The sequence below is a fragment of the Cydia amplana genome, chromosome 7 (assembly GCF_948474715.1).
Source record: "Cydia amplana chromosome 7, ilCydAmpl1.1, whole genome shotgun sequence".
NCBI classification, from domain to species: domain Eukaryota; kingdom Metazoa; phylum Arthropoda; class Insecta; order Lepidoptera; family Tortricidae; genus Cydia; species Cydia amplana.
In genome coordinates, this window is record NC_086075.1 from 18,903,739 (window position 1) to 18,923,214 (window position 19,476).

A 19,476-nucleotide genomic window follows, 5' to 3' on the forward strand; every position below is an offset into this window, starting at 1 on the left:
ATGAGTTTGTACATGAATTTGTAAGTGGTGACTGTACATAGGAAGACACAACGAAGACAATGGGTATAGGACAGGATGACTAATTCAACTGCTAGTGATGAAAGAAAGTATTTTCCTATATATAGCGGAGCAATTTCCCAAAATCACTTAGACTGTACTGAATTGTGAAAAAAACAAGACGGATCTGCCAGGAGTAAGAGGAGACTGCAATGTACATTCTCTGTTCCTGTGGACCACTAATGTCAAAAAGAAGTACCTACTTAGGGCGGCACGTATTGCAACACTATGAGGTACAGAACATTACGGCCCAAAGAATCTGGAATTTCCTGGATTCAACGGGCATTAGAAATGAACTTTAAGAGCCAACAGGAGCTGAGATTTAAATATTTCAGGTAAATATACCCGTCTCGCTAACGGAAGCGGCTCCTAAAACTAGTGCGATAAGGACAAGGCGAAAAATCCTGCGTAAAAATCTCAAAAATCGAGGTTTCGTACTCGACTGTTTCCTCCTCCAAAACTTAACCAATCGTAACTAAATTTGGAAATCTAAATGATTATGACATTATCTTGCTTTTTTCGCTAATTGATATCAGTTTTGAATAGCGCGCCTCTCATTGCGGCATAGTCAATTAGACCATTTTGGCCATTTATGAAGGGCTCTAGCGCCTTAAAAAACAAAAATATCAAAAAAAGCAAAACGGTCCGACACAGATATTGACAATATTAATCGGTGTTGAAAAAATCATTGCTCTAGCTTCAAAACCCACGGAGGAAACAGTCGAGTACGTTTGTATGGAGAAATGACCACTCCTGTTGGCTCTTAAAGGGCCGTCACAATAGATCGTCAGAATAGATTGGTCTATGTGGCACTCAAAAGGCCCGCAACATCACAATAATAATAAATAGATAGGTATCTATTCGGAAAACGATGGCTTCAGCATGTATTTTGCTCTCATAATTAAAATGTCAGCAAATTAAAAACCAATTTGTAATTAAAATATGACTTTAATAGAAACCCCACCGGAAGTTCTCCAGAAGCCAAGCCAATATAAACTGAAAGGTTATTCACCTATATCCGTATAATTTGGGCCGTTAATATTTTCTGGCAGCCAAGGCCTTGACTTTGACTGAGACATTGAATTATTTGAGAAGAGGAATGTTATTTCGGTGGCATTTTGATTTGTAGGACGACACGTTTGGCTGGTTTAAGAGCGTTTATGACCCGAAAGTTTTCCAACAGTTTGCCCTGCCTACGAAGCGGCAGGTCTCGGGTACGAATCCCGGTAAGGGCATTTATTTGTTCCCGATTTATGGATGCTATACCTATATATATTATTTATACAAGTACATACCTAGTCGTCTACTTTCCACTGAACAAGCTTTGCTTAGTTTGAGCTTGGTCGCTCTGTGTAAGATTGGCCCTAAATATGTATTATTTATAAACAGATTCATTTCGTCACTCTTAAGTTCTAATGAACCCAAATCACACTTGCGTTGTTTTATGACCTGAATTCCGAGTGTTCCGATGCGCCACTTTTGGTCCCCATCGTCATCGGTTTTTTATTAGGGTTCCGTAGCCAAATGGCAAAAAACGGAACCCTTATGGATTCGTCATGTCTGTCTGTTTGTTTGTCTGTCCGTCTGTCCGTCCGTATGTCACAGACACTTTTTCCGAAACTATAAGAACTATACTGTTGAAACTTGGTAAGTAGATGTATTCTCTGAACCGCATTAAGATTTTCACACAAAAATAGAAAAAAAAAAACAATAAATTTTGGGGGTTCCCCATACTTACAAACGAAATTCAAAAAAATTTTTTTCATCAAACCCATACGAGTAGGGTATCTGTGGATAGGTCTTCAAAAATGATATTGAGATTTCTAATATCATATTTTTCTAAACTGAATAGTTTGCGCGAGAGACACTTCCAAAGTGGTAAAATGTGTCCCCCCCTGTAACTTCTAAAATAAGAGAATGATAAAACTAAAAAATATATATGATGTACATTACCATGCAAACTTCCACCGAAAATTGGTTTGAACGAGATCTAGTAAGTAGTTTTTTTTTTAAATACGTCATAAATCCCCTAAAATCCTTCATGGGCGAGTCCGACTCGCACTTGGCCGCTTTTTATAAGTAAGTACCGAGTTTCAGCCCAATTTAACTTCAAGAAGTGGTTCTAACTTAGCTTCCAAGCTTTCCACGCAAACTAACACAACTACTCGTAAGAACACAGAAAGTAGTAAAAGCTTGTAAACATACTTACTATAGATAGGTAGTTAGAAATGTTTAAGATGTTTTCTAGTTGCAGGAAGAGCTCTTAAGTAACATACGAACACTTAAAAATATCCAAAAAGCACTTTCTTTATTTTACTACCCATCATTAAACACATTAACTGACGGTATCGTCTTGGCGCTGGTAACTAATTATAATGGACCACATTACTTCGGCACAAGGTCGAAATTACAACAACCCTGATTAATAGTTCTCTCAAGCCAATGTTTAATTGTTATGAGCTGACGAACTTTAACAGTTGGCGATATAAAACGTTCCGAGAAGTTAGTTCGTGCGAGTTAAGAGACTTGTTCTTGGTAATTAAACTGTTTACAATATGAACATTATTTGATGATATGACATGCATTAGTAGTACCTATAATACTTAACATTAAGTATATTAAGTAGTGATTATTATATTCTTTCGTTATTGGTATTAAGACATGATTACATAATTCCGTACAAAAAATGCTCCAGTATCGAGAACGCAATAATTATAGTTCGTATCTATCTATCTATCTATGAATCATATACGATTATTATTTTTCTGCTTTTATTAGTAGTAATAGTTCCAGATTTTTAAAAAATATTTTCAATTAAAAGACACGTCAAGATCGCGTAGTCTTTCGAACTATAGCCGAGGTAAAACGAGGTCTTTTAAAAAAAATCTTCTAGTTGAACGGATCAACCGATTGTGATAAATGTCAATATAAATTGATAATTGTTTAGTTTATACCACTCTATTCCATTACTTATTGTTTTAAAATAAATGGTTATCCGTATCCGTAGTATCCACACTACAAATATCTACATAGGTATAATCAAAATTAAGTAACATTGGATATATACAGTGAACGCATATAAACCAGTGGCGGCGCGTCAAACATATCCATAGGCAAGCCGGGGATAATTTGGCTTACATATTTCCTTTACAACTCTGCTACTACAACGTCCAAAACCAGGCAAGTCGGTGGGAATCGGCTTTTATGGACGCGCCGCCACTGATATACTATCTCAATAGATAGCATAGCAATATATGAATTCTCTAAGCTTCCTACGCCACATTCTTAAAAGAATCCGTTTCCGACATTGTTTCGTATGCCTACGCATTATTTTCGGAACTATCATCGTAATATTTCAGCGTGTTTATTTTTTTTTGTGCGGCACATACGGCCGTATTTTCCCAAGAATTCGTGCTACTTACAACTCTTTCGCAAATGAAATGGGGTTGGCCAGTTGAACTATTTTACAAATAGTGCTAACATATTTTTTAACTGACTACCCTACGAATGGTGTTTTTTATTTTATTTTATGTTCTGGGTGCTAGCCCTTTAGCCAAATCTCATAGAACTATTATATACTAGGAACATGTAAAACCTATGTCAGTTGCCAACCCCACTGGTTGACGTAGCCAGAATTAATCTTACGGTTTTAGGTCCATATGCGCGCCATGTTTCAGAGAACATTTAAGGTTAGGTACAGTCCCCATCAGATATATCGGAGCAGCCGAAATGCTCACAAATATCTGAACACGCTTCTATTGTCAAGGCGTTAGAGTGCGTGTTCAGATTTAGTGAACACCTTAGCCGCCCCGATATATCTGCGACTGTGCATATATTCGGATGACGACTGCAACAACGTGATTGCTGCAACGTTACTGCAATAGCGTTAGTCGTTGTGTTATAATGATTTACTATAGAGTGATACGATGATTCGAATTTGATTGACGTAGCCAAGACATCAGCCAAGTATGTTGCGTACGTTGAATGAAAATACTTGAACTCCATTTGTTTCTCAGGTCAATAAACCTCAGCCATGGGGGACATGTTCAGGAGCGAAGAGATGGTGCTATGCCAGCTCTTCGTACAACCCGAGGCCGCATACGTCTCCATGTACGAGCTTGGGGAGGCCGGCATCGCGCAATTTAGAGACGTAAGTACTACTAATATAACAGCTGGTTGATGGTGCTATGCCAGCTCTTCGTACAACCCGAGGCCGCATACGTCTTTGTACAAGCTATTAGGGGAGGCCGGCATCGTGCAGTTTAGAGAAGTAAGTATACCAGAAATACAACAGCTGTTGATGTTCAAGAGCGAAGAGATGGTGCTTTTCTAACTCTTCGTACGGCCCGGTTACCGTGGTTCGGTTGACCGTGCTTCCCTTTTTTTTTGACGGAGTGGTAAAATGCGTTACGCATTCCCCCTGCCTGGGCACCATTGGGGGACTCCCTGCTGCAGCCGTACTCTCCTATTGAGAGGGGGAGAGGAGGTAATATACCCACTAAAAGCCACTCCGGCGTCACCCTTCTTACCGTTTTGAAGGGGCCATGGGATGCCTGTGGGATTCTACCGTGACTCCTTCCGGTGACGCTGGCTTATCTTTCGCCAGATTACTCACACCGATAGGTACCGTGCTTCCCTAGCTCAACTGTTCGAATTTTCGAACCGGATGAATTTCTTGTGCCCTACATCCGACAATAATACTCATGACGTAAGCAACCTAATTGCCAGTTGCTCAAGAATCTTTAATTTAAACTAAACGTCTTCAATGGCTTTCTTCGTAATTTTTTATCTGTCTAAAAATACGCGGGCAGTTGAAAAGTCCACTCATTCGAATATCGACTTAAAGTGAAAGAGTTAAAGTTTATTTTTATTTGTATTGAAAGCGATAGGCCGGTCGAATGGTATCATCAGTAGTGATGACCTTTACTCCCGATAGCAGTTACTGTTTATCTGGATAAATATTAGGTTAAATAGTTATGTAGGTACATGAATTACTGATAGGCATTATACGTGGACTTTAGAAATGGGCTTTAAACACATTTGCATTTCACCTTATTTTTTTAATGAAGTTTTGGCAGTCTGTCGCTCAAAATTCTTATTAGACCGAGCGTTAGGGAAGGTCTCCGTTTCAGCTTGGGCAAAAATGTCGTAATCCTCTACACTTCTACAGGTCACAATTCTTAACCGATTCTCATGAAATTTTCTGAGCAGGTTCGATGATTAAATAGATTTCTTTCGTCGATTCAGTTTTTTTTAATTGATCAAAATGGCTGAGCCATACATTACATTTATACATTACATATGTAAGACATTTATTTAGCTATCCTCGCGGGTCTAAAGCTCACAGAGCCACTGAGTTTAATAAGTTGTATTCAAACGAAAATGGTAAAAGCCAGTTTATAATACAATTAGGCCAGATAGCTCATTAACATGAAACCTAAATGACCTTAACAGCCGTAGTTTAGTGTAAAAGGCCGCTGAAAGTGCCGCAAAGGTCAAAGTGGCATCGTTAGTGTCTTAACTAGGGTACAAAATATGATTTGTAGGTCTGCAGTTGTAGATAGCATAGGTATAGTTGTTACAGAGCTTAGTACGAGGGGCGTTCAAAATATTCTCGGTATTGATATCTTACAACCTCTTCTAAAATTTCTTTCGTTACTGGCCGCTAAGGTTTATTCATTGACATTAAAAAAAAGTATAATTCGAACCGAGATGTTCTTTTGTTTTTCTGCAATTGCTGAACAAACATGAACATCATGTGGGAATTGACAATGTTAACTAAATTAGAACATCGATGCGTGATAAAATTCTTGACAAAACAGGGTAAAAATCAAAAAACCATAAAAGAGGAAATGGATTGTGTTTACCGTGAGTCTGCTCCTTCTTTATCTACCATTCAAAAGTGGTCAAGCGAGTTTAAACGTGGAAGGGAGAGTGTTGAAGACGACCCTAGACCTGGCCGGCCTGTAGTAGCTACTTCACAAGAAAATATTGATAAAGTGGAAAAACTTATATTGGAAGATGGTCGAGTGAAGGTAAAATCTATAGCACAAGTAACCAATCTCTCTATTGGTACCGTACATGATATTATCCATGACCATCTTAATATGTCAAAAGTAAGTGCAAGATGGGTTCCGCGAATGCTGACTCGGCTTCAAAAAGACATGCGTGTAGCTTGTTGTTCCGATTTTATTGACCTGTGCGGTGAAAATCCTGATGAGGTGCTGCAAAGAATAGTTACTGGAGATGAAACCTGGGTTCATCATTATGACCCAGAGAGTAAACAAGAGTCCATGCAGTGGCACATTAAGGGTTCAGCTCATCCCAAGAAGTTCAAGGTCATCCCTTCAGCTGGCAAGGTCATGGCCACGATATTTTGGGATTGTGAAGGAGTATTACTGATCGATTATAAAGAAAAAGGTGTAAATATCACAGGACAGTACTACGCTAACATTCTACGTCAATTAAAGGATGCAATCAAAGAAAAGAGGCGAGGAAAGTTAACCAAAGGTGTTATGCTTCTGCTTGACAACGCCCCCGTCCATACTGCTCATATTGCCAAGGCAGCTATTGATGAATGTGGGTTTGAAACTGTTACTCACCCACCGTATAGTCCGGACTTAGCCCCCAGCGACTTCTTTTTGTTCCCCAATCTTAAAAAGGATCTGCGTGGAAATAAATTTTCCGATGATGAAGCATTGAAGGCGGCAGTGGAGGAGCATTTTTACACCAAAGATAAAAAATATTTTTATGCAGGATTAAAAAAAATAATTGATCGATCTTTTAAGTGTATGAACATAGGGGGGGAGTATATTGAAAAATAAAAATATCAAACTTTTCGTACTTGTTTGTTTTCATTCTCATACCGAGAATATTTTGAATACCCCTCGTAGTTAAGCTTAGAAACAAATTAAAAGTGGAAACAATCACTGTCTTGGGTGGGACTTCAACTTATATTAGGTAACGTCTTGGTAGCTCAGCGGACGCAGCATGGTTCCATTTTTATCGCCTGTCACTATGCCCGTCACTTTCGCACTTGCATACTTGTTAGAACGTGACAGCCATGGTGACAAGCGATAAAAATGCGACCGTGTGTTGGTGTGACCACCGACTAAGCTAAACCTCAGCTTCGCTTTGGTACTTCGCAAAATGTTTACCTTCTTAATTCAAAAGTTACAAGCAATGCAAAAACCACAGACTAACCACAATGAAACATATTCTCAAATCAGAGCAGCGGCCCCAAAATGCGAAATATGCGTCAATCGATATGACAGGTCACGGCATGGACGCTCCCTGCTGCACGCAACCGCGTAATGAGGTCTTGGCCCTTTAGCAGATTGAGATATGACCTGGCTAGAATCTGGCGTGACAATGGCTTTTGAGCCATTGAGGGGGCCTAGCGCGAAGACCGAAATTCGCAAATTGCTCCTGGATGTTTCTCTTTTACTCCAATGAAGGCGTAAATTAGAGTGATAGAGACAGATGCACGCAATTTATGCCCGCAGGTCAGGTTTGCTGTATGGTGATAGGTACTTACTGTTGTGGTGCAACGACCAGAAGTGGATCTTGGCCTGCGACACCAAAGACCGCCATACTACTCTGTCCAAAGCCGTTTCTGTCCAGTCGACGGCGCCGAGTTCGCGAATAAGATCTTTTTGTAAGGTGTATCAATCCCAAGGCTCCCAAAATGTATCCACACCTCCTGGGACGGAGAAAACTCGGATTAAACGCATTTAGGACCAAATAAAGGTATTAAAATGAGTAAATGATGTAGTTACTTATTGGTCACAATCTTTGTTACAAATTAAGAAAGGGTTGGGACCTCCTAGTAAGTATATCAATACTTGTGTCAGGAGGCCCCGCTGTTCCAGCAGCAAGTAAAGGGTTGTAATTTTGGAGGCTAGGTTCCTGTGACTCAAGCTTAACCGAGTCTTTATTGTTTTAGTTTTTGTATGGTAATGTATGAGTCACTCAATTATTTGGACGTTTTGACCATGGTAGCTGATTAACTAGGCAAGTATAATGACGTCACTCGGAACCCCCAATAAATACACAAATCCAATAAACAATTTACATAACGTATCAATACATAGTATAAAACAAAGTCGCTTCCCGCTGTCTGTCTGTCCCTAATGTCCCTATGTATGCTTAGATTTTTAAAACTACGTAACGGATTTTGATGCGATTTTTTTTGATAGTGTGATTCAAGGTAAAGGTTTATGACTTTATGCATAATTTGTTAACCCGCGCGAAGCCGGGGCGTGTCGCTAGTTCTAGAATAAAAGGCAAGTAAAATTAGCATTCGATTCTGCCGGGCACGCACTTGGCCCATTTTTCGTGCGACACGTGCGTGACCAGAAATAGATGGGGAAATGTCACAGCATATGGGTGTTATAGTGCGATGAACTCTGGTGTCATCGAGATTTCAAGGGTCAAAGGTTTGGGTGAAGGAGTGTATTTTTAGACGAAAGGACGACCGCTTCTGCATATATACAAACGTAGTCCCCATATGCCTCTCTGGGCTACGATTGGCTACGAGTATAACCGCGAAAATCGGAGTTCGCAAACTGCGGGCATTTTTCTCTGTCACTCTAATTATATTACGCTTTCATTGGAGTAAAAGAGAAAGATCCCGAGAAGTTGGGCGGACAGAGTGGAGGCATATCTCCGTGAGCTCGGCGTCGGCGAAAGCTGGCGTGATACCGCCTGGACCGAGCAAAGTGGCGTGCTGTTGTTTGGAGGCCAAGACTCATTTTGGGTCATCGTGCCAGCCAAGTAAGTAGTAAATATTACAATAGGTTTATAAACAATTTGAACCATTCAGCTGTGTCATCGAGCGAAGATTACCGAGCTTTTTCATAATTAACGATGCGACGGTGGCAATGCTTCAAGTGTCCTCGTTGAGACTTAGTTAACATGCTATCTTTAAGGTGCCCTTCGGATTTAGGCTACACCAGAATGAATGCTGCAGTATTGAGGCGCATAGGCTGCCGAAAATGTCAAATATCTGGGCATCGTCATCTATTTTAACTGCATTGCTGTCGTTTTCTGCAGCAATGCAGTCGGCACACCATTACTATAGCAGTAATGTCGTGCTGCACTACTGGTGCAGTCTAAAAAGGTACATACCCAAAAAGATAATTTTGGTTTCCATTACTTGTTTATAATAAGATAATAACGTAAAATTACAGTCAGTTTAAACAATTTCAAGCATTCAGCTGTGTCATGTGATGCGTGACGAGCGGAGATTAACCGAGCTTTTTCATAATTAACGACGCGACGGTGGCAATGCTTCAAGTGTCCTCGTTGAGACTTAGTGTAGTTAAAATGCTATATTTAAACATGTTTAAAAAATTTAAAAAAAAAATTAAAATCTTAAACTTAGTGATTGGAACCTCCTTTTAAGCTTTAAAGCCTGTGCCAGTGTAATTGCTCGATTAGGTATCGTTTCAAGTAAAACTCCTAGACACCCAGGGGCGTATTTACCCTAGGGCCATCCGGGCCATGGCCCGGGGCGCCAACCCTCAGGGGCGGCATGGGACGGCATATGCCGCCCCTAGCGGATTGCATTTTGTTTTTCTTCCTTGACTTCTGGGGCGGCGAAACGTATTGGCCCGGGGCGCCAAATTTCAAAATACACCCCTGTACATTTTATAGCTGCCCCAATGTTATCATAAAAAATACAAAACCCTGATTCTCAATCAAAAGTTCAGAACGAGCCCTTGGAGCCATCGATTGGCATTAAAAACCCACGTGCCCTTTCAGAGCCCATTCTGACCGAAACGGTGAATAAAAGATCACCTTGAATCACCTAGGCAGCCTTTAGTTGGTACATGATTAAAATGGAATTAGTGAAATAGGTTTGTTGACAACTTTTGTAACTAGCGTGTAGTGCAATTTTTAGACTGGGGGTAATTGCTGGGGGCAAAATCTCCTGCTAAATAATACTGAACTTATTTTCCACCCTATTTCACCCCTAAGAAAATGGTTTTTGGGGTTAAAGAAGTAGATAACTTTCATCCAGATTAATTAAGTCATTTTGCATTATTGAGTAACAGATAAATTTGTAGTTAAACCTGGAACCAGTACAATTTGAGACTTGGTTAACGGTTTAAGGGGTTAACCCCGGGTTAGTGGGATGGTGCAAGTGGCGCTTAGAAGCAGTAGATAAGTATTCATCATCATCATCAGATAAGTATTATGAAGAGGGTTAATGTATAAACCCATTTAAACCAATTCCCTACAACACGAATGCGAGGGCGCGCCTGCCCAGCCTTCCTCTAATATTATATTCGTACAAATATTTTGCCATATTCTCTGAACCCTTTTAGCGTAGTTGAGGAAGTTTCCTACCTCTCTGGTAATCTGGTGAAGTGACAATGTCATGTTAATGTGTAACATAACACATTTTGAGAATATTTTTAGGCCGGCAACCCATTTAAATAACGGGTGTTTTTCATACTACATCCATCGTTGACTAATTTCGTTTGGCCTAACATATGTAGCTTGGGCAAAGTTGCTTTTGTATTGATATTCCATTCTATCATCAATCAAGTCGCATGTATAATAATAGGTTCTCGTGAAAATTTGTATGCAGAATGGATATATAGGGTGACTGCTATAGTTATGGTTATGGCCACAGCGTAATAGTAATTGGCCACTCCTTACAAATCTGAAAGAAACAAGTGGCCAATAACAATAACAGTCACCCTACAATTTTAGTCGGTTTAGTTTTTTTAAAGTACCCAAGTACTTCGAAAGACATTAAGTCACCGCTAATATCAAAAGAAGTGAACCTACGTCAGTCAGAACATAAGCAATTAAGTTGTCAATATTACACGTTTATAAAACAGGTAACCTAGAACCAGAACAAGACTAGTGCAAACCTAGCCCACACCAGTATATATTAGTTAGTGGTGTAGTTACAGTACGGTGGCTATGGCCTGGCCCCTACATAAGGACAAATGATCACACGACCCGACGTCGTATTTTAATCAATTTAAAACGTCAAGATAATTTATGAAGTGAGCGTTTGCACGTTAGGCGGCAGTTACACTTGCATTATACATTCAGTACGGCTACCATCAGTTTGGCACTGACATAAAGTCATAAACGCCGTCTAGAACGTAATTTACTTTCTATACATCTCGCTCGTACTCGCATATTAGTGCAAACGAGATGTATAGAACGTAAATTACGTTCTCGATAGCGTAAATGTCAGTTTTGACACTGTCAGTGACTCATGGTACGGGCTCTGTTGTTTAAATTTTCAATAACATCAAATAAGTAAAATGTCTAAACCATTTATAATAACTTCGCTTAAGAGTCCCCGGCAAACTCGGGCGAATTTAACCTTTTGGACGCCAATGACCGATATATGCGCACCGTAGGTTCAACGCCAAAGACCGATTAATCGGTCACAAACCACAGAGCAACATAGACCTAATCGAATTTAAACTGTTGTGAGACATACCAACATTGAATAATTTTACGGTTTAGACTCACTTGTGCATATACAAAAACATAGACCTACGTGCATATACATAAAGTTCAACTTCAGTTTTGACACTTCAATGACGTGGCGTCTGAGTGACAGCTTTTCCGTTTGACACGGCGTCGCAAAGGTTAACCTTTACATACAAACGGAGTTTCATTCTCATTTTAAAACTACGCGTTGGATTGTAATTTGTAATGAAACTTTGCACATAAAATGACATGAGGTATATCTAAGTCTGTAATTAGTAGTTTATATAGATCCAGTTCATATTTGGGGATTCTTTATTTGAGAGACAGTTTCAATTTAAAATGTCGGGCGTTCCAAATATGTATGTCAGTCACCTAGTAAGTCAGTAGGTCTATGTCAAGTTACCACGAAGGTAAGAAGCTCCGACACCCCTGTGCCTTCTTCTTCTGCGTTTTCTGACTCGCTGTAGCCTCTCAAAAACTTTTTTGTCCCATCACTTGCTGTCTTAGGGCTCATTTAGGCGGCGCGCGAACTTGTATATGATTTAAGTTACATTGCGGACCATTGAGGTTACATCAATTCAACCGACCGATCAAATGACGCAATGTAATGAAACTCATGCGATTTCTCGCACCGTCTAAATGAGAGCCCTTAAAGAAACGAGCTTCGTATAAAACGCTTGTATCAACATCGCCTTACCGCCTGTTCTCGCCTATGAAAATATTGTTTTAATTGAAATGACAATGGACGGGCCACGTCATCCAGTCACGAGGGCACTCATACACGGGCCATAATAACCTTACTGCTCATTTAAACAGTCACCGAATTTGTTTTGTCTGGGACATGTCGGTAAACCACCCGAAATTAAACTTTAAACTGTTGAAAATAAGACCTTAGTCATCCGCATTTATAATTTGATGCTATGTTAAGTGTTATACAGCTGAGCCATTGGATTTTGGTCCTTAATATGTGTGGGATAAAGTCGTTCTCAAGCGCATTAATAATGTAAATCTAATTTGGTGTCACATATGGTCAGGCTGTTGTAATTTGATCCTTAATCCATGAGTGATAAAGTAATTATTACTGTCGTTGTAATTGTGGTATGATGGTTTAGTTCAAGTGAATGATCATGTTGGTGTAACTGATAGTCTGGAACTAATGAATGGCGAATTCGTCATGTCAAAGGTTAAAATGTTATGTTATTGTTGAGCTGAATGTAATGAGTAACCCCCTTATTTATAAACGCGCTACAAACCTCAATTAGCTAATAATCGTTCATTTTGACTTATGTATTTGTAAGAAAGGGATAAAACATAATAAATCAGGCCCGTAAAGTTTTATGAATAAGGGAGTAAATGTATTGTAAATATACAAAACTGAAGGTATCCGGGGATTCAGGGGTAAAGTAGGTACCGTATGATGTGCCGTCGGTAATCTCCTAAAATGTGATATTTTCAACATGGAAAAATTTCGGAGACTTTTCTTACTTTTGCAGGGGAATCGAAATTATCCATTATTCAGAATGAGTCTATTTTTTCTGTGAAATTTTCCTGAAATATGAGAATTTTTCCAAATTTTTAGAAACTCCGCAACCTGCACATCTGTATACTCTGTGTAGGTACCTACCTAATGCCTCGCTCAATCTGTCACCTTAACTTTGTATATTGTGTTGTATTTCTTCTACTGCTCTCTGTCAATTTAATTTTATTTTATTTATAAAACATAATATTACAGTGATTGCCAATACGGGGAATATGACCGAGCCAAACGGACCTCTCTTCCTAAGCAAGCAGTAGCAAAAAGCTGAATCAGACGACACGACCAAAATATAGCAGATTCGTGTGCTGGTTTTCTACCTACATCATAAAAAAGTGCAAGTCGGACTCGCGCACGGAGGGTTCCGCACCATCAACAAAAAATAGAGCAAAAAAAATCGTGTTTGTTGTATGGGAGCCCCCCTTAAATATTTATTTTATATTATTTTTAGTATTTGTTGTTATAGCGGCAACAGAGATACATCATTTGTGAAAATTTCAACTGTCTATCTATCGCGGTTCATGAGATACAGCCTGGTGACAGACGGACGGACGGACGGACAGCGGAGTCTTAGTACTGGTCCAGTTTTTTGCCCTTTGGGTACGGAACCCTAAAAAACTGTTTCTTAATACTATCTAGAGACTATCTGGAAGTCAGAATATCCCGGTCTTTGACAAACAAGCACTGAAATTTCGCTACCGCATGTCGGTATAGTGACACTTCCTACGAAGTAAGAGGGCCCGGTCTCCAATCCAGGTTAGGGCATGTTTATCACAGATATTTGCGCCTAAATCTATCTATCTATCTGTATATTATCGTCTTGTAACCACAACACAAGCCTTATTGAGCTTACTATGGGACTAGGTCGATTTGTGTACGATTATTCCATTTTTATATCTGATTATGACCCGAATACGACCGACAGAGGAGCAATAAAACCGGAGGAGACTCCATAACGGCGTGACCAATTGATGAGAGCTAATTTTAGACGAGGTGCGGCGTGCAATAAAACATTCCATATTTATCACTTTCCGCGCCTATCTATGGAATAACTTATGATTGTTATGACAGGAGAGTCCCACTTCTTCAAGGACGCCCCAACTAGCAACATCAGTACTTGTAGTATTCTTCAAGTCTACTTTTGTTGTACTTACAAGATACCTGCAAAGCTGGATTTGGGCGCAGACCTATGTTCTATGTTCCTGATTACCTTGATTACCTATAGGTACCTAATGTTCTTGATTTGTTCTATCGACGAAACTTAAAAAAATAGGATTCGAATCGATGAAGTCACTAGAGAAAATCCTCAAGATTGCTAATAAAAATTTTGGCAACCGTATTGTGATCTAAAAAAGCGTTACGTTTTTTTTAAAACTCCGCTCGCTGAACCTGAGGCACCTTAATGGTAAATGCATGTTGTTCGGTATTTTTAGGGTTCCGTACCCAAAGGGTAAAAACGGGACCCTATTACTAAGACTCCGCTGTCCGTCCGTCCGTCCGTCCGTCCGTCTGTCACCAGGCTGTATCTCACGAACCGTGATAGCTAGACAGTTGAAATTTTCACAGATGATGTATTTCTGTTGCCGCTATAACAACAAATACTAAAAACAGAATAAAATAAAGATTTAAGTGGGGCTCCCATACAACAAACGTGATTTTTGACCGAACTTAAGCAACGTCGGGCGGGGTCAGTACTTGGATGGGTGACCGTTTTTTTGCTTGTTTTGCTCTATTTTTTGTTGATGGTGCGGAACCCTCCGTGCGCGAGTCCGACTCGCACTTGGCCGGTTTTTTAAGTACTTACCTGCTGAATATTATTAGTATTTTTCATTTCTCATGCTCTGAAAGAGGGTCATTGTTGTTTCAAGTACAAATCCATTTAATTTTCCAAGTAAGTACTTACGATTTTTTTCATTTTTTAAGATAAACAATTGAGATTTGGTTTTAAATGCATTTGTTATACAAATTCGGATTTTTAACTGCCCATTCCATAAATAACTTACCTTTTACCTAAATTGTTACTTAATTGAAAGTACCTTCGCGAAACAGTATAAAAATGTATACTCAGTCATGTTTTATAAAATCACTTGCATTTTACTTTCCTTGTATTCGAAATGAAAAGTAGTGTTTAACTTGGGTGAAAGGCATCATTTCAGCCTCGGACTATTGGCGCTCTCACTGCGTTCGAGCATCAAACTAATACCTCGGCAGAAATGAGTGCCTATCACCCCTTGGTTAAAAATCTATGCTATAGACTCTTCATTAATCTTATTTCACTGTACCTGTGTTGACGTCGACATAAACGGCCTAGTGCTGCAAAACGGCGTTGCCTCGTCCCTGTTCGTCTCCGTTACAGATGTCAAATTAGCCGCATCCTGGATATGCTGACACGAATACACAATGACTCCAATAAACCACTGCTACACTAATAGACTACGCATGTACTTTTAGATGCCTGTCACAGACAGATAGAATACCTACTTGATATGATTAATTAGGAAGATACCTACATTAATTTGAACTTAGTGTGCCTACTTAGCTTAATTGGCTACTTGTTCTAGAAATTAGAGGCAGGTTGAAATAAGAAAGATCATAGATAACGAATTTAAACTTGGATTATGACACAACTCTTGAACTGTCTTTGTGTTAGGTTTCTTAGATTTAATCTTTATTATTTTCAAGTTGCGTTTAAAATTTGTACTTTAGTAAAATTGTTATAGCTTTAAGTAGGTACGTCTTTAATGCTTCTGCTAGAGATAGAAACCACAAATAACCAACACTCCACATGTAAAAAGTATGAAAATAATCATTCTAAACGTAAAAATAGCGCTGACCGTATTATGTCCATACAAGACGTGTTATCACATGACTGTGTCCTTTCAACACAACAATATCAAATACGCCAATTAACAGTGTTTTGTCCGCAGCTGAACCCCCACGTAAATGACTTCCAACGTCGCTACGTCACAGAAGTACGGCGCTGCAGTGAAATGGAACGCAAGCTGCGATGGGTCGGCTCCCAGCTGCCAGAACCCCCTCCACCTCCTAAACCGGGGCCTAGGAACTTGACTCCGAGGGAGATCAATATTCTTGAGGTAAACGTCCATATAGGGCCAGTTGAATTAGGTGAAAGTCTTCTGGCTACATCATAGAAGTTGGATGCTGCAGTGAAATGGAACGCAAGCTGCGATGGGTCGGCTCCCAGCTGCCAGAACCCACTCCACCACCTAAACCTGGGCCTAGGTATTTGACTCCGAGGGAGATCAACATTCTTGAGGTAAACGTCCATATCGGGCCACTTGAATTAGGTGAAATACTTCTGGCTACATCATAGAAGTTGGACGCTGCAGTGAAATGGAACGCAAGCTGCGATGGGTCGGCTCCCAGCTGCCAGAACCCCCTCCACCACCTTAACTGGGGCGTAGGAACTTGACTCCGAGGGAGTTTAACATACTTGAGGTAACCGTATGGACTGTTCACTACCAACTAGCCTTACGTGAAAGATTTCTGTTTTCGGGTACAAAACCTATTTAGGCGATAATGCCTTACAAATTTCTGAAAATCGTAAAATAAGGGACACCGTACTAAATATGATGCATCTTGACTATAAAAATGTTTCTCTTCCAGGAAAGAATCGACTACATCGAATCAGAAATCCAAGAGATCACCCGCAACGCCCAGAATCTAAAAACCGACTACCTCTCTCTCATAGAGCTGAAAATTCTCATCGAGAAAATGCAGACCTTCTTCCAAGACCACAGCGCCCAGAGGAAGATATCAGCGTCAGTCCAGATATATAATGGAGAGGGGGTGTTGGCACATCTCGGGTTTATAGCGGGGGTGGTCGCGACGCACAGAGTGCACTCGTTCGAGAGGATGCTGTGGAGGATCTCGCATGGAAACATTTTCTTTAAGCAAGCGCATATTGAGCAGCCTCTCAGGGACCAGGTGACGGTGAGTTGAGTTTGTTTTTGTAGTTTGTTTTGTATACTTGACTGTAATGGTTAACCATTTGCAATCTACCGCACATGGCAGCTGAAACGGGAAAGAGAATTAAATTGTTTACAGTTTTCTCGCATAGCTTTTATATAGGTAACTTCTTAATAGCAGTAACACAACTTGGTATTGCTTATGATGTTTATGCTTTTAAGGGTAGCATTCGCGTAACCACAAGGGACAAACACAATGCGACTAATTAAAAAAAAAACACAAATATTATAATGGCTTACGTCGACGACTTATGAAGCTTGAAGCCACAAGACTGTTTGAAAACTGTTTTGACTTGGTTGCCAACATACAAGTAACATTTCATATGACCAAAACAAAAGAAAATAACTCATTTAAAATTTGTCTCGGTTGTGAAACCTTTTAATTACATACCTAAGTGTAGGTTGTAAAGTTTTTTGAATAAAGATAATACTCTTTTTTTTACATTTACTACCATACAATTAATAAATCGTGCTCTACACAAAAAATTGGGGTGCTTCAGAGTATGACTCACTTATGACGTTACTATGAAGGGGTACCTTCTAAAAATCAATACTTTTGTTTGACATGTAATTAACACACACCTCTGCATTTTGGGCCGCGTGGCAATAATGTTGAAAGCAATATGAAATTTCTTGTTTTTTTCGACATCAATGTTCGAGATTGGTATCTGATTCGAAACTCCTGCGATTAAAACGCAATCATTGTCAGAAAACGAAAACGTGGACACGTAAAATGCGTCTAATAGGCCCCCTGATATAGCTATACTTTGGCAAGCCAACTTTGTCAGAAGGATTTGTGAGGTATGTGAGAAACGGACAGGACGTAATCGAAGTGATTTTCTTTTTTACCAGTTTCGCTATAGAACTAATAACAACCTACATACCCATGCAATCTATGGTCATGCACCAACGTTTATAATTGATGACGTAGGTAGTGTAGGTACCACGTAAAACCATCCACATTCGTAAGTAAATTCCTTATTCTATAAGTAAATTCGAACGAATTTAGTTTGTTATAAAAAGCAATTAATCAAAAGAAATGCTACTTTATTTGGTTCATGAAAGGATCAAATTAGATTGCATGATTGTAATGTACATTTAGTCTCAGGAGGATACATAGTCCAAAAGCTCCCAAACTGGAATATCTTTATTCAGGTTTGACTACTACCTATTATTTGAATGTCGCAGTTTTAAGGCACAATGTTTTCATAAATGGAAGAAATAACTCAAACAACACCAAAAAGAAGATTGGTATTGATACTTTATTACAGATTAAACTTGTAGGCTTTGTAACCATAGTTTTGTGGTTATACGGTAAGTTTTAATAACATACTCGTATATCACAAATTGCTGTTCATACACTCTCTAGAATAACCACCATCAGTTATAATGACGTAGAACTCAGGACGTTAACCTGAGCGTTTTTATTGATTTTTTGAGTTATATCGTTAGCTTTACAAGCATTAGAATCTTTTACGCCTTCAACTACTTGTAAATCGTTTCATTGTGCTATGATTCACTGGGTTGTGCTGAAATGGGTTTAAGATGATAATTTGGCGATAAAAAGGAGAGCATTGTTCACTTTGATGTTCTACGAGTAAGTACAGTACAGCTTGTTTTTAATCAGTTGTATGTATAAATGTAGATACCTATAAACAGACCATTATTTTATTGTAGGTATTATGAGTTATGACCATAAACATCAGTAAAATGCTAGGGTCATGATGATGATTGTATTATATTTCTATTAAAATAATTATGAAAGTATTAAAGACCGGGATACTATTGTCACAACAAATTATTGATTATGTACATTAAATGTTTTGTGACCATAAGTTCTTCTAAGTTAGGTACCTACTGAAAGAAAGCCGTCAGAAGTTTTACATGCTCTGCGCTGCGTATCGTTCTTATAAAGTACAAAACTAAGTGCGATAAATGAAGAATGTCGCCTATGAATTTCAAATTATTTATATCCTTTATTGATTTGAAATTCTCATCCCCAGGGTCACGAGCTCCAAAAGACAGTGTTCGTGGTGTTCTTCCACGGCGAGCAGATCAAACTCCGAGTGAAGAAAGTCTGCCACGGCTTCCAAGCTACGCTCTACCCTTGTCCTGCCACGTACAAGGAACAACTGGACATGCTGGCTGGAGTAGCCACGAGGATACAGGATCTGGACTTGGTAAGATAATGATTACTCCAGTTATAGTGAGCCGAAATAAGGAAGGCCGAAGGTCTGCCACGGGTTCCAAATCACGCTCTACCTTTGTCCTACCACGTACAAGGAACAACTGGACATGCTGGCTGGAGTAGCCACGAGGATACAGGACTTAGACTTAGTAAGAAAATGATGATTACTCCAGTAGTGAGCCGAAACAGGTCAGCTCCGAGTGAAGGTCTGTGATGGCTTCCAAGCCACGTTCTACCCTTGT

General features: G+C 39.5%; 1 protein-coding gene across 1 annotated transcript in view; it reads left to right on the plus strand.

Annotated features, from left to right (window-relative positions):
* LOC134649546 (V-type proton ATPase 116 kDa subunit a 1-like) overlaps positions 1 to 19,476 on the plus strand; it is a 32,768-nt gene that overhangs the window by 2,362 nt on the left and 10,930 nt on the right. The window contains exons 2-5 of the mRNA XM_063504315.1: positions 4,074 to 4,207; positions 15,985 to 16,152; positions 16,685 to 17,011; positions 19,050 to 19,121. Of these exons, the coding sequence (XP_063360385.1) occupies positions 4,091 to 4,207; positions 15,985 to 16,152; positions 16,685 to 17,011; positions 19,050 to 19,121 (684 nt within the window). The 5' untranslated portion in view covers positions 4,074 to 4,090. The remainder of the gene's footprint in view (positions 1 to 4,073; positions 4,208 to 15,984; positions 16,153 to 16,684; positions 17,012 to 19,049; positions 19,122 to 19,476) is intronic.